Source organism: Scyliorhinus torazame, chromosome 2 (assembly GCF_047496885.1).
Source record: "Scyliorhinus torazame isolate Kashiwa2021f chromosome 2, sScyTor2.1, whole genome shotgun sequence".
Taxonomy (NCBI): domain Eukaryota; kingdom Metazoa; phylum Chordata; class Chondrichthyes; order Carcharhiniformes; family Scyliorhinidae; genus Scyliorhinus; species Scyliorhinus torazame.
In genome coordinates, this window is record NC_092708.1 from 316456448 (window position 1) to 316471050 (window position 14603).

A 14603-nucleotide genomic window follows, 5' to 3' on the forward strand; every position below is an offset into this window, starting at 1 on the left:
ATTCAGGAGCGAGAGCAGTGATATAGAACAGAGAACAGTACAACACAGTACAGGCCCTTCAGTCCACGATATTGTGCCAACCATTTATCCTAATCCAACATCAACCTAACCTACACCCCTTCAATTTACTGCCTTCCATGTGCCTGTCCAAGAGTCGCTTAAATGTCCTTAATGACTCTGACTCCACCACCTCCACTAGCAGTGCATTCCACGCACCTACCACTCTCTGTGTAAAGTACCTACCTCTAACACCACCCCTATACTTTCCTCCAATCACCTTAAAATTATGTCCCCTCGTGATAGCCATTTCTGCCCTTGGGAAAAGTCTCTGGCTATCCACTCTATCCATGCCTCTCATCACCTTGTACACCCCTAACAAGTCACCTCTCTCCCTTCTTCGCTCCAGTGAGAAAAGCCCTAGCTCCCTCAACCTTTCTTCATAAGACATGCCCTCCAGTCCAGGCAGCATCCTGGTAAATCTCCTCTGCACCCTCTCCAAAGCATCCACATCCTTCCTATAATGAGGCAACCAGAACTGGACACAATATTCCAAATGTGGTCTAAACAGGGTTTTATAAAGCTGCAGCAAAACCTCACGGCTCTTAAACTAAATCCACTTATTAATGAAAGCCAACACACCGTACGCCGCCTTTTAAAAAACATTTTTTTTAATTTAAATTTTTTTTTTTTTAGACGTACCCAATTCATTTTTTTGCAAGGGGCAATTTAGCGTGGCCAATCCACCTACTCTGCACATCTTTGGGTTGTGGGGGCGAAACCCACGCAGACACGGGGAGAATGTGCAAACTCCACACGGACAGTGACCCAGAGCCGGGATCGAACCTGGGACCACGGTGCCGTGAAGCAGCAGGGCTAACCCACTGCGCCCCCGTGCTGCCCACCGTACGCCTTCTTAACAACCCTATGAACCTGGGTGGAAACTTTGAGGGATCTATGTACGTGGACCCCAAGATCCCTCTGTTGCTCCACACTTCCAAGAATCCTGCCTTTAACCCTGTATTCAGCATTCAAATTCGACCTTCCAAAATGAATCCCTTCACATTTATCTAGGTTGAACTCCATCTGCCACATCTCAGCCCAGCTGTGCATCCTGTCAATGTCCTGTTGTAACCTGCAACAGCCCTCGACACTATCTACAACTCCACCAACCTTCATGTCATCGGCAAACTTACTAACCCACCCTTCCACTTCCTCATCCAAGTCATTAGCAGAGGTCCCAGAACAGATCCCTGTGGGACACCACTGGTCACTGACCTCCAGGCGGAATACTTTCCATCCACTACCACTTGCTGTCTTCTTTCCACCAGCCAATTCTGTACCCAGACAGCCAAATTTCCATGATCCCATGCCCCCCCGACTTTCTGAATGAGCCGACCATGGGGAACCTTATCAAATGCTTTACTGAAATCCATATACACCACATCCACTGCCTGACCTTCATCAATGTGTCTCATCACATCCTCAGAGAATTCAATGAGATTTGTGAAGCATGACCTGCCCCTCACAAAGCAATGCTGACTATCTTTAATCAAACTATGTTTTTCTAAATGATCATAAATCCTATCTCTCAGAATCCTTTCCATTATTTTGCTCACCACAGACTTAAGACTGACTGGTCTGTAATTCCCAGGGATTTCCCTATTCCCTTTCTTGAACAGGGGAACAACATTTGCCTCCCTCCAATCATCCGGTTCTTCTCCAGTGGAGAGTGAGGATGCAAAGATCATCGCCAACGGTGTAGCAATCTCTTCCCTCGCTTCCCGTAGTAACCTTGGGTATATCCCGTCTGGCCCAGGGGACTTATCTATCCTGATGCTTTTCAAAATTTCCAGCACATCCTCCTTCTTAATATCTACCTGTTCAAGCCTATTAACTTGGTTCACCCTGTTCTCACAAGCAACAAGGTCCCTCTCTCGTGAAGCAAAATATTCATTTAGGGCCTCCCCCATCTCCTCAGACTCTAGGCACAAGTTCCCTCCACTATCCCTGATTCTCTTATTTCTCACATAAGTGTAGAATGCCTTGGGGTTTCCCCGAATCCTTCCCGCCAGGGCTTTTTCATGTCCCCTTCTAGCTCTCCTAAGTCCATTTTGAGTTCCTTCCTGGCTATCTTGTAGCCCTCTAGAGCCGTGCCAGATCCTTGCTTCCTCAACCTTACGTAAGCTTCCTTCTTCCTCTTGACTAGAAGCTCCACTTCTCTTGTCACCCAAGGCTCCTTCACCTTACCATTCCTTCCTTGTCTCAGTGAGACAAAACTATCCAGCACTCGCTGCAAGTGCTCCTTAAACAACCCCTCATTACTGTTGTGCATTTCCCTGAGAACATCTGTTCCCAATTTATGCTCCTAAGCTCCTGTCTAATAAGAGTATAATTTCCCCTCCCTGCAATTAAATACCTTCCCATACTGTCTGTCCCTATCCCTCTCCATGACTATGGTAAAGGTCAAGGAACTGTGGTCACTGTCACATTATGGAACACCTCAACTTACTGGAGGGTGAGATTTCACATTAGCTCTGTTGCAGGTAACTCAACTACTGCCTTCCAGTGTCCAGGCTATTGAAGAAGATTGATGGGCATATACTTGAAAATGTTAAGTGCATTACGCAGCCTGCTAATGTGCCTGCGTAAAATGGAGCAGAGCATGGGGGAGACCAGCTCAATTGGGGTTTCAGGCTGCATGCAGAGCACGGAGAACATTCCCTCTAACGTGGACTGAATCATCAATCAGTATGACAGTGGCATCCACTGTTGCAGAGTCGCTCCTGACAGCGAACATTCAGTACCATAACATTTCTCAACATTAACCTTAATTTTGTTGCTTTGCAACTGATGACAATATGGAAAGCTCATCTTTAAATGGGTTCTGAAATACTCGTGCTTCTGGCTATTATGTATTATTTCATACACATAAATTATTGTGTTGTGTCAGTTATTTTCACTTTCAGTGCCAGGGATATTTCACAAAAGTGGCAATGCATTCGGTCAAAGATGCTAGCATGGGGTGAACTCGAAAAGGATATCGATAGGAAGCTGGATTGTTCAACACCATCACCATGGAAACTATGGTGTTATTCCCCTAAATGCAAAACAAATCAATAGAATGCGGCCGGTAGCGATGCAAAGAATCAATGCTGCTCTGTTATTTTCACACATTAGAAAAAGAGGAGAGAGGGCTCCTTCCCACAATTTTACTGTTAGTGACTGCCATTGCTGTCTGTATCATTCAGGTTTGCGTTTTACAAAGAAAAGCATGAATGCATGACATTTTGAAATAAAAGCAGATTCATCAGCATTGGAAACAGAAAAGGCAGGTTAACATTTTGGTGAGGACTATTCAATGGTGATGCAGCTAAAAATCTGTTCTGCTTTTTAAAAATTAATTTACAGATGTGGGCGTCGCTGGCTAGGTCAGCATTTATTGTCCGAAGTGGTGGTAAGTTGCCTTCCTGACCACTGCAGTCCCTAAGGTGTAGGTACACCCACTGTGCTGCTGGGAGTGAGTTTGAGGATTTAAACCCAGCGACAGTGAAGGAACGGTGATATATTTCCAAGTCAGGCTGGTGAATGACTTGGAGAGGATCCTCCAGGTGGTGGTGTTCCCAGGTATCTGCCGTACTTATCCTTCTGGATGGTAGTGGTCGTCAGTTTGGAAGGTGCTGCCTAAGGAACATTAGTGAGTTTCTGCAGTGTATCTTGTATATGGCATACCACCGCTCATTGGTGGTAGAAGGATTGTCCTGGATGGTTTGAGTTTCTTGTGTGTTGTTGGAGCTGCACTCATCCAGGCAAGTGGGGAGTATTGCATTACACTCCTAACTTAATAATAATCGCTTATTGTCACAAGTAGGCTTCAATGAAGTTACTGTGAAACGCCCCTAGTCGCCACATTCCGGCGCCTGTTCGGGGAGGCCGGTACGGGAATTGAACCCGCACATTGTTCTGCATTGCAGGCCAGCTATTTAGCCCACTGTGCTAAACCAGCCCCTTGTGCTTTGTAAATGGCAGACATGCTTTGCGGAGTCAGGAGGCGAGTTATTCGCCTCAGGATTCCTAGCCTTTGACCTGCCCTGGTAGCCACAGTATTTATATGGCTCGTCCGGTTCAGTTTCTGATCAATGATAACCCCCAGGATGTTGATAGTCAGGGATTCAGCAATGCCAGTGCCATTAAATGTCAAGGGCGGGTGGTTAGATCCTCTCCTTTTGGAGTTGGTCATTGCCTTGCATTAGTGTAGCGCGAATGTTACTTGCCACTTGTCAGGCCAAACCTGAATATTGTCCAAGTCTTGCTGCATTTGGACATGGACTGCTTCAGTATCTGAGGAGTCACGCATGGTGCTGAACATTGTGCAGTCATCTGCAAACATCCCCACTTCTGACCTTATCATGGAAGCAGCTGAAGATGGTTGGGCCTAGGACTCTACCCTGCGGGCCTCCTACTGTGATGTTGCTGCTTCCATTCATTTTGCATGCAGTCCACACAAAAAAAAGTACCTGATACTTTAAATGTGTGACATACCAATTTTATTAGCATCTCTGTGAAATATCGATGACATTAAAGATGAGAACAGTAACAATAATACAATTGTGATATCTCACGCAGTCAGGCTGATGTTTTCAATGCAGATCAGCTCAATAAAAGGTCTCTGCTCAAATGTTAATTAACCTTTGTATTTGCAATGCTGAATGGCCCACTTTGCTTTGTTTTTATTCATTATTTATATGACATCCTATTTAATACAAACTGCTTCTCAAAATTTTGGAATACTTGAGGAAACGGATATATAAAGAGTAGGCTCTGGGTATTACGAACACAAAACGTTTGAGCACACATCAGAATAAAACTCGTAAGGCAGATGGCACTGAAACTAGCTCTTGTGTGTTGAGACTGAAGCTGCTTTTACATTGGTGTCAGTATGCTGTCTGTCCACCTGGCATTACTGATATTTTTAAAATTAGATTCAGTGACTCTGGCAGCTTTTGATTTGCCACCTGCAGAGCAAGATTCACTCTCTGGCAAACACCCAGTGAAAGCATCCCAATGAAATTAATAGAAAAGTAGCTTAGGTATGACTCGAATTCAGTGACATCGGATGTGATCTATCGGCTGCCTCCCACCAAAATCGGCCTCTCCAGGGTTTCCCGACAGTCCTTACACCACACAAGATCTAACCACATCTCGCAAGATGTCGTGATCTGGATCTTGCTTACAATGGGTGGGACCCAGACTCTCATAGTTAAAAGAGTTTAAAAGCAGTATGCTCACGCCAGATGGAAGACCGCCCTTCATCTAACAGCCGCAGCAAGGAGACTGCAGCCGCGCACTGTTCAGTACTGATCCACACAAACGGGGACCAGGTGGAACGACACTTGTAAGGTCTCCTAGGCGATTGGAGGTCCCCGGCTGGTCGGTCTCTGGACAGGGTGCCAGCCTGGCCCTGCCATGGTGCCCAGGTGGTACTGCCAGGCTGGCAGGAGCATTGGCAGGGTGCCAGGTTGCCAGTGCCGAGGTGACAGGCTGGCATTTTGCCCACATTGAGATCAGGCCTGGGGGTGCCTTTGTGACATGGGGTTCGGGGGGGGGGGGGGGGGGGGGGGGGGGGGGCTCGAGCACCTCCATTTGGGGGGTTAGGGCATGGGGGCGGGGGGAGGTCCGCGGGTCACGTTGGGGGGGTCAAGAGATCAGGGCGCCACATAAAAATGGCATCCCGATCTCTTCTTGCACTGAGGAGCTCAGCAGTGCAAGAAATGATGTTAACTGCCACCTCGGGGTGGGGAGGCACTCCCCGCCGGGACCCGAAATGGCAACAGTGTTCTCAGACAGCAGGTAGTGCCAGGAACGACCCCGCTAATCCCACCCATGACGACCTTTCCTTTAGATCGTGCCCATCAATTACAAGTAAACAACATCCAGCCTAAACTGCACAAAGTGAAACAACTCGACAGCAACAAACAATTGTTATGCCTCTGATTTAAAAAGAAATGCTTTAATACTTGCTAATTATTATTGCACTGAAAAGAAATTTGTCAGCCAATCTGGTAGCCATTTGTCAGACAGTACGATTCAACAAATAGCAATAAGATCAGGGGCCAATAACCAAAACTATTTTGCAGGATCTGGGATATCACATTCGCTCCAGGCAACCTTTATACTGGGGACACTGGTCTGAGACCATTAGTGTACATGAATAAGGCTGGCACAGTTGGAATCCTTAGTGCTAATACAAGCACTGCCAAATCGGACCTGGAGCAGTTATTATTCCGATCCATCATGCTGTACGTCTTCTTCCCAGCTTAATTTGATTAGATTCGAAAAGAAATTCACATTATTTAATATAATAATATTCATTATTTAAAATTACCTAATTATGTAACACAATTGTCTACACATCACTGCTTTACACAATTGTTTATACAGCAGTGCCAAGTAAAAGGACAATGTATGCAGCATCATATAATCATTGCTAATCACAAAGCTGAAAATTATTTCACCTGGTCTTCCCAAAAGTTCTTGGAAAAATATTTCAAAGGCCAATGGCAATTCATTTTCAGATGAAATCAAAACAAATACTCAGTTGAATACTCAATTAGTGTACATTAATTATAGAAGATTTGCAACATTTTCTCTAAGCATACCTGTATGTCCTGGTTAATAACAGTGATCCAGGCATCAACAGTTTTCCCAATACGAATTTTTTCAGCTTCATCGCTGAAATATAATTCAATTAATTGTTATTAATCTCTGATATCAGTCATTTCTATGTCTAATTTGTCAGTCTGTTCAAATGATAATTTAGAAGTGCATGAAGATTATATTGTTACTATTACCATTTCCACCCAATTTGTGAATCGCCTCTTAATGATTTTTTTCCTACAAATTAAACAGCATTGTACAGTTTCAGTTCTTAATAGCATTTCAACCAGAGCTATTGTTGCGTTTGAAAATCACTTTGAACTTCAAAGCAGCACGGATATATTGTGCGACTCCCTTTGTATGTATATAAATTAAGTGGCAATTTTGCGCTGAATATAACTGTGGAAGATCAGATTTGAGAGGGCAACACATTTTTCAGGGTTAGCTTCAGCTCACTAGCTGCATCAACTCTGAGCCAGATGGCCGAGGGATCAAGTCCCATTGCACAAACTTGCAAAATTAATTCAGTTGGCTTCATAAGTGCAGTATTGAGGGCCATGCGCAACCCGAGGTGCTGGTTTCCAGATGAGAAGCCATTATTCAAAGAGTGGAGGGATGTGAGTGTGTGGGGGAGTTGGGTGGGGTGGTGAGGAGTGGTTGCACAGGGGATGAGTTAATCTGCTGCCCTGATCAATGTCTATCCCTGAACCAACACTACCATAACAGATTATTAAGCCATTCATCTCATTGCTGTTTGTGGGATCATGCTGTGTATAAATTGGCTGCTACACATTCTTACATCACAGAAGTCACCGTATTTCATTGGCGTTGAAATATTCGGGATGCCCAAGGAAGCAAAAGGTGTCGTATCAATGTAAGTTCATTCTTTCTTTCACAATGGCTATTGGACTGATCAAATTATTTTGAATTGGTAGGCTGAATAATATTTGCCAAATTGTTCCTCGCATGGAAATTTCTTCTCAGTCTACAATCCTAACATGACATTTTATTAATTGCATACGGCTTCCACAAGTCTGTAACATTTCACAAAAACATTACAGGGCAACAGCAAATTATTTGCCATCTACAATAGGTAATCAAAGACAGGGATTTTCGCTCGCTAATTTTCAAGACAGAAATGATCTGCAACTGTGACTTTGTGCAAATGCATAAACCAGGGAGCACACTTATTCAACGATTATGACTTATTGATTTCTGATAGCAGAATCAAACTAAATTATTTCCACATGTTAAAGTGCTCAGTTAGCTGGCTGATTACTGCGGAACTGAATGTATTCAGATAGGTCTGGCAAGAAGGACAAAGGAAATGCATTTTTATATTTTCTGACGAAAGAGGGCACCCTAAGAGAAATTTATAAAAGTCAGCAGGGGATTATGCTACGTAACTGTTTTATTTCTAACTGTTGAACTGAATTCCACAACTATCCTTTCTGGCCTCCGCTTTAAAGACAGCAGGATTCTGATTGGCCCAAGAGTTACAAACAGATGAAAGACTGCAAGCTGGTCCTGTCTGGCTCAGCAAGGTTACTTGGCAAGGCATCTGTTCCGGATGCAGGTTCTTGTTTAGCAATGTAGTGGTGCCTCGGACCCAGCCACAATCTTCCTAAACCCAGACAAGTCATTTGTCTCAGGTTCACCTTTCCCAAATATTATTTTAGCATCAGAGTTCTGATCTGGCATTTGACCTCATTCTCTTGTTATTATCATTGCATTTCCTTGATAATTTAAAGCAGTGAAATCTGACTATCAACAGCAGTTCAAAATGTGTGCAATTCCACAGATTCTTTTCTCTGGCGATCGGTTATCAGTAGTCTATGGAACAAACCGCATGTTAGGAAGTTTCAACAGAGCTTCTGATAATACCATATTTATTCCCCAATGTGATCCCAATAGAATGGCCTAAAATTGCAGGTGGCCAGGTACACATGTCCAAAATGAGCAGCATGTCTGAATAGGAGTTATTTTTAAACAGCAAACTTTGTCACGCCAATTATTGACTTCAGGGTTTCTGAAAATGGGCAGTAATATCTAACAAGAATATTGGCATCAGCCCAACTACTAACACAAAGAAGAATCTGATAGACTTACAGCTGAAACTATCAACAAGGCTTATATAAATAAATTGTTGCAAGTCAAAATGACCTATTCAAAATACAGCAAAAGCATGGTAATGAACTAGTCTGGACAGAAGTAAAATACAATACATGGCCTTATTTTTCCTGCTTGGGAAAGAATTTAAGGTTACTGTAAATCTTTGATCTACGCTTGGCAGCCTTGAAGTAATACATGTTTTCTCAGGAACGTATTTGAACTCCAACATCAGACCAGACAAAGAACATTAATGGTTTCTTCGACAGATGTGAAAAATTGCCAGGTAGGTTGTTCAACAAACCATGCACCCCTAATTATAATTTTTATTCACGCTAAACACTGAATCAGTTTAGGTTGTATTTTGTACTGTACTAGATTTTTTTTGTGTTGTTCAGGAAATTATCTAAGAGGTAGCTGAGCTGAGGTCACTAAGCAGCAGAAGCAGCGGATAAACATTTGTGTGCATTGCATGCTTTGGCAACCTAGCTGGGGGTGCATCTGGTCTAAATAGAGTCTCTAAGGAAGGTTTGCTTCATGAAAATGCAGTACAGCAGGAAATTACATCAGCATTTCATGACAGACTTTATAATTTATATTAAAAAAGGATTTCTACGCAGCGTCTACTTCCATGCCACCTGGCACATGTGCAGTCAAGAAAAATTAAAATTAACAAGAAAGGGAAGTGATTTATCGACAATTTTAAGCAAACAAAGGTTTATTTCGTTTTTGAAAAATCAAGTACAATCATTAATTTGATCTTCCAACAATGATCAACTACACAGTTATTAAAACAACAACATCAAGTTGTCCAGTAATTGCACTGGCGAGGTTGCCCTCTGTCAATGCTACTATGAACATCTACGTGGAATTACACACATTGTCTGGGTACAACTTACCATTCAATTTTTGGGGCAGCAATAAATCTGATGAACAACTCTCAGCTTCACTAGAATACTCCTCACATCAATGTAGCCACGATCACGAGTATAGCAGCATGCAAAGGGAGAAATGGTCAACAAATTTTAAGATGGGGAGGGGGTTCTCTGCCGCTCACAGTGTAGATCCTGATACGGTGGACAATTTTGTGCTGGGCAAAAAACAGGATTGGTGCCTCTTGATGCTCCAGTCCCCCACAGCCGGTGGCATTGATGTTTGCAGGAGGATGCAATTGGGGTCCAGGCTGGATACCGGATTCTCCACGCCTCCATGATGCTCCCACACAAGTGTGGATTGGTGCAAATATTTGCCAGTGTGGCCCTGAAGCAGTGGACCTCTTGGTGGGCCAATGGGGTAAGGATTTAACACAGGTGCCCCCAAAGTCCATTAGAGAGCCCCCTCGTTCCACCCCCCCCCCACAACACAAATCCTGCCCAACCACCCCCTGACACCTGATCAGACACCCCCACCAGAGACCCCCAGTCAGATCTCCCCACCAGAGCTCCCCATCAGAGACCCCCCACCCCCATCAGTCTTCCTTGCCTGGAAACTAAAGAGAAGCCCAGGCAGAAACAATGAAAAATCACTGCTTTTGCACTCCGCTGTTCCTTACACCTGCTGCCTCAGATAAAGGTGTAGCAGCAGCTGTAACTTCAAAGAAAACCAAAAACCACATCACAAGGCTTCAATCCCCCTAAGATCCTTTAATCTGCAAGGCTTCTATTCATTTTCAAAGAGAAAAAAAAGCTTTTCGCAGGCTGCAATTAACAGGATAATAGCTGGATTGTTTATTTTAATTTCCCTTCATGCTTGAATGCCTCTCAATATCCCTGCTTTAAACACAACCTCAAAGTTTATACACATCTAGGAGTTAAGTGCCTTCACTTCCTGTTGAGGAAACCCTTATACAGCGATTCAACTGTAATTCATGCTCATGAGACACCAGATGAAGACCCTTGGATCTAAAAACTAGTCTTTATTTACAAGCTATTGCAAGGACTTTTGGCATTCCGATTAGGACACCAAAAGCCCAGATTCAAGAATGGTACAGACACTTACACTTTGAGATTAGATTACAAGAAATTAGCATATACCAATCATTTGTTAATAGTTATCTATGTCCAATCATGACTATCGATTAAGGTTACATCATGCATAGGATATGAGAATAATTAACCAGTCACATTAAAGGTCCGCATGCTTAATTAAACTACCCAAACATTACAAAGGCTCATATGATGTCATGCAATTAATGATATTGGTGGTCTGAAATCTGGATGTAGCCATTAAATCATCTCCCTTTTGCTATCAGCAGATTTACTGGGGCCATCACAATGGTACCTTTGTTACACAATGTAGAATAGACCTTGAATTGTAACATATGCAGTTTCTCTGCCTGAAAACTGGCTTCTTAGAGATACACTGTGTCCTTGTAATATCTGTTACACTTGGCAATTCCATAGTCAAATTGAAGAATTCAACTTCTCCAGTAAAATGGTGGAACTGTAAGTTTTAAAATGGTTTCAGTATACTATCTAGTATCTTAGGATACCCAAATAGTCCCCTTCACTTCCTCTTTTTCTCAGCAGAAAGCACTGGACTGCCTTTGATGTGGACCGAAGCTGTCAATCAGAGTTAGGTGTTAATCTCTTACGGGGGTCCATGTTATGGGGTGGGTGGTCTCTGCTATGGGGCGGGGGGGCTCTGCTATGGGGCGGGGTGGGGCTCTGCCATGGGGCCGGGGGTCTCTGATATGGGGCGGGGGTCTCTGATATGGGGCGGGGGTCTCTGATATGGGGCAGGGGTCTCTGATATGGGGCAGGGGTCTCTGATGTGGGGCGTGTGTCTCTCTTATGGGGGAGGTCTCTGATATTGGGGGTCTCTGATATGTGGGGTCTCTGATATGTGGGGTCTCTTATATGGAGGGTCTCTGATATGGGGAGGGGGTCCTTGTTATAGAGGGGGGGTCTCTGATATGGGGGGTCTCTGATATGGGGGGGTCTCTGATATGGGGGGTCTCTGATATGGGGGGTCGGGTCACCGTCAAGCATGTGTGCTTTGGGATGGGGTGACCCTGCAATTTCCCCGTGGGGGGCGGAAAATGTCCCTACTTGTCAGCGGGGCAGGGGTGGCAGGATTTGCATTGTGAGGGAGAGAGGGCTGGCCGCTGGACCTCCTTATTGGACCACCTGCTCAAAATGGCAGCCTGATAACGTGAGTCGGAAAGGATCCTTTGCATTCCCCGCCATGCATAAAGGGAGGGTGAATCACTTCTAGTACCGCTCCCAGCGCAAACCTGAAGCAATTCAGCTCCAGTGGGAAAACATGGGGTGGAATTCACCGTTTCTGCGGGAAGTGTCGACGCTGGCGTGGGCCCTGTGGTGTTTCAGGACTGGCAATTTGGCACAAACCCCTCACCGATTCCGGTACAAGTGAGGGGCTAGTTATGGCAACAGTGAAAACCCGAAGATCAGGCAGAAAACAGCCAGAGAATGGCTGGGTCCCGGGCCGCCCTGCGCAGGGCTGACGAGCTGCACCGGTCGCTCCGCACAACATGGCGCCGGCCGTAAGCGTAGACTAACCCGTAAACTGCGAACCCACAGCCACCCCCTGGCCACCCCCCACCAGTCCCCCTAGCCCTACCAGATGCCCCCCCCGCCCAGCGGCACGAATCCCAGCCGAGTGTGATGGCACTGGACACAGTCCACAGCTGGCACACCAGCTCAGACCACACGTGTCCCGCACTGTCGGGAACTCAGCCCATCAGGGACGGAGCATTGCGGGTGGGCTGGCTGATGATGCGCTAACGACGCTGCATCGGCGCATGCGTGTGTCACGATTTTGGAGGATGCCATTTTGGAGGGGGCGCAGCATGGCGGACCGGGGTCAAACCGGCGCCGGCCCCGATTTCAGTGTCGCAGTCCAGTCTCTGTCCGATCGCTGAACACGATTTCGGCATCGGGCTACCCAGAATCCTGCCGAGGGTCTTCCAAATGGAGAATCCAGCCCAACCATTAACTCTTTTTAAATGAAATGAACAAGTATACACCAGCAGCAATATAACAATCATATGGTTATTTTTAATTCATTCTTTCACAGGATGTCGGTGTTACTGACGAGGCCAGCATTGGTTCCCCGTCCCTAATTGCCCTCATGGAGATGGTGGCGAGCCACCTTCTTAAACTGCTGAAGTCTTTGAGGTACACGTGCATCTACAGTACTGTTTGGAAGGGGCTTGTAGTATATTTCCCAGTGACAGGGAAAGAAAGGCAATACAGTTCCAAGTCACGATGGTGTGGGGCTTGATGGGGAACTTTCAGGTGGTGGTGTTCCCATGCATCTGTCCTTCTAGGTGGTAGAGGTCACAGGTTTATAAAATGCTGTGGAAGGAGGCTTGATGAGTTGCTGAGGTGCATCTTGTATATAGTACACATGGCTGGCACTGTGCATCAGTAATGGAGAAAGTGAATGGTTAAGGGGGTGGATGGGGTGCCAATCAAGTGTGCTGCTTTGTCTTGGATGGTGTTGTGCTTCCTGAACGTTGATGGAGCTGCATTCATCTATCTATCTATTCATCACACTCCTGACTTGTGCCTTGTAGATGGTGAACAGGCTTTTGGAAGTCTGAACATGAGTTACTCACAACAGAATTCCCAGCCTCTGACCTACTCTTTGAACCACAGTATGTATATGGCTGGTCCAGTTCAGTTTCTGGTCAATGGTAACCCTCACAGTGTTGATTCAGCATAAGTAATACCATTGAATGTCAAGGGATGATGGTTGATTTCTCTCTTGTTGGAGATGGGCATTGTCTGCTCTTTGTGGGATGTGAATGTTACTTGACACTTTACAGCCCAAGGCTGCTTGTCATCCAGGTCTTGCTCTATATGGACAAGACATCTTATGTATCAGAGTCAAGAATGGTACTGAACATTGAAAAATGATCAGCAAACATTCCCCACTTCTGACCTTATGATGGGGGGGGCGGGGGAAGACTTTTGGACCTTTCCCCCGTTTTTCTACCGGACTTGAATTGTAAAACGGATGTTAGTGGCAATTGTTTACTGAATTCCCACTTCGGTGCATGGAGAGAAGGACCAGAAGTGTTCGTAAGGGCAGAAACAAAAAGACAGAGAAGGCTTGGGCTGTAGCTGCAACAGGAGACAGCATGGCGGAGGTTCGGACCTCTGGCTTGTCGACCCAGCAGTCTATGGAGCAGCTGATGCAAGTCATTCAGGGACTGCTTGGACCTGATAAAAGAGTCCATTGAGCGGTTGGAGCATAGATTGGACGCCCAGGATCGGGCGATCCAGAAGGTGGAGAAGACGCTGTCTGAGCAGGAGGAGCATCAGACTGCGGTGGAGCTGGAGGTGGGGATGCTGAGGGACCAGCAGAAAAAGCTCCTGGAGAAGGTGGAAGACCTCGAGAATAGGTCCCGGCAGCAGAACCTAAGAATCGTCGGGCTCCTGGAGGGGTCCGAAGGAACGGACGCTGGGGTATATATTGCAGACATATTTGTGAAGCTGCTGGGGGGGATGGGGCATTCTCCCGGTCCTTGGAGGTGGATAGGGCTCACAGAGCACTCGCGAGGAAGCCGCGAATGGGAGACCCCCCCCCGAGGGCAATGGTGGTGAGATTCGGATAAGGATTCGGAGTGGGCCAAACAGACAAGGAGCTGTAAATGGGACAGTAGCATCCTGCGGGTTTACCAGGACCTGAGTGTAGAGGTGGCCAGGAGGAGAGCAGGCTTCAACAGATCAGGTCGATCCTTTTTAAGAAAAAGGTGAAGTTTGAACTGTTATACCCAGCCCGTCTCTGGGTCACGCATGAGGATCAGCACTTCCACTTCGAGTCGCCCGAGGCTGCGTTGGACTTTGCGAAAAAGAAAGGGCTGGTGATGG

At 45.7% G+C, this 14603-nt stretch overlaps 1 protein-coding gene and 1 long non-coding RNA gene across 4 annotated transcripts in view; one reads left to right on the forward strand and one right to left on the reverse strand.

Annotated features, from left to right (window-relative positions):
- kiaa0586 (KIAA0586 ortholog) overlaps positions 1 to 14603 on the reverse strand; it is a 934633-nt gene that overhangs the window by 482907 nt on the left and 437123 nt on the right. For all 3 annotated transcript variants that reach the window (XM_072489245.1, XM_072489251.1, XM_072489243.1), the window contains one exon: positions 6657 to 6729. In XM_072489245.1, the coding sequence (XP_072345346.1) occupies positions 6657 to 6729 (73 nt within the window). The remainder of the gene's footprint in view (positions 1 to 6656; positions 6730 to 14603) is intronic.
- The window catches only part of LOC140399780 (uncharacterized), a 101199-nt gene that overhangs the window by 42447 nt on the left and 44149 nt on the right, over positions 1 to 14603 (forward strand). The window contains exons 3-5 of the long non-coding RNA XR_011937871.1: positions 8974 to 9049; positions 11289 to 11336; positions 12802 to 12902. This is a non-coding gene — a long non-coding RNA (uncharacterized lncRNA). The remainder of the gene's footprint in view (positions 1 to 8973; positions 9050 to 11288; positions 11337 to 12801; positions 12903 to 14603) is intronic.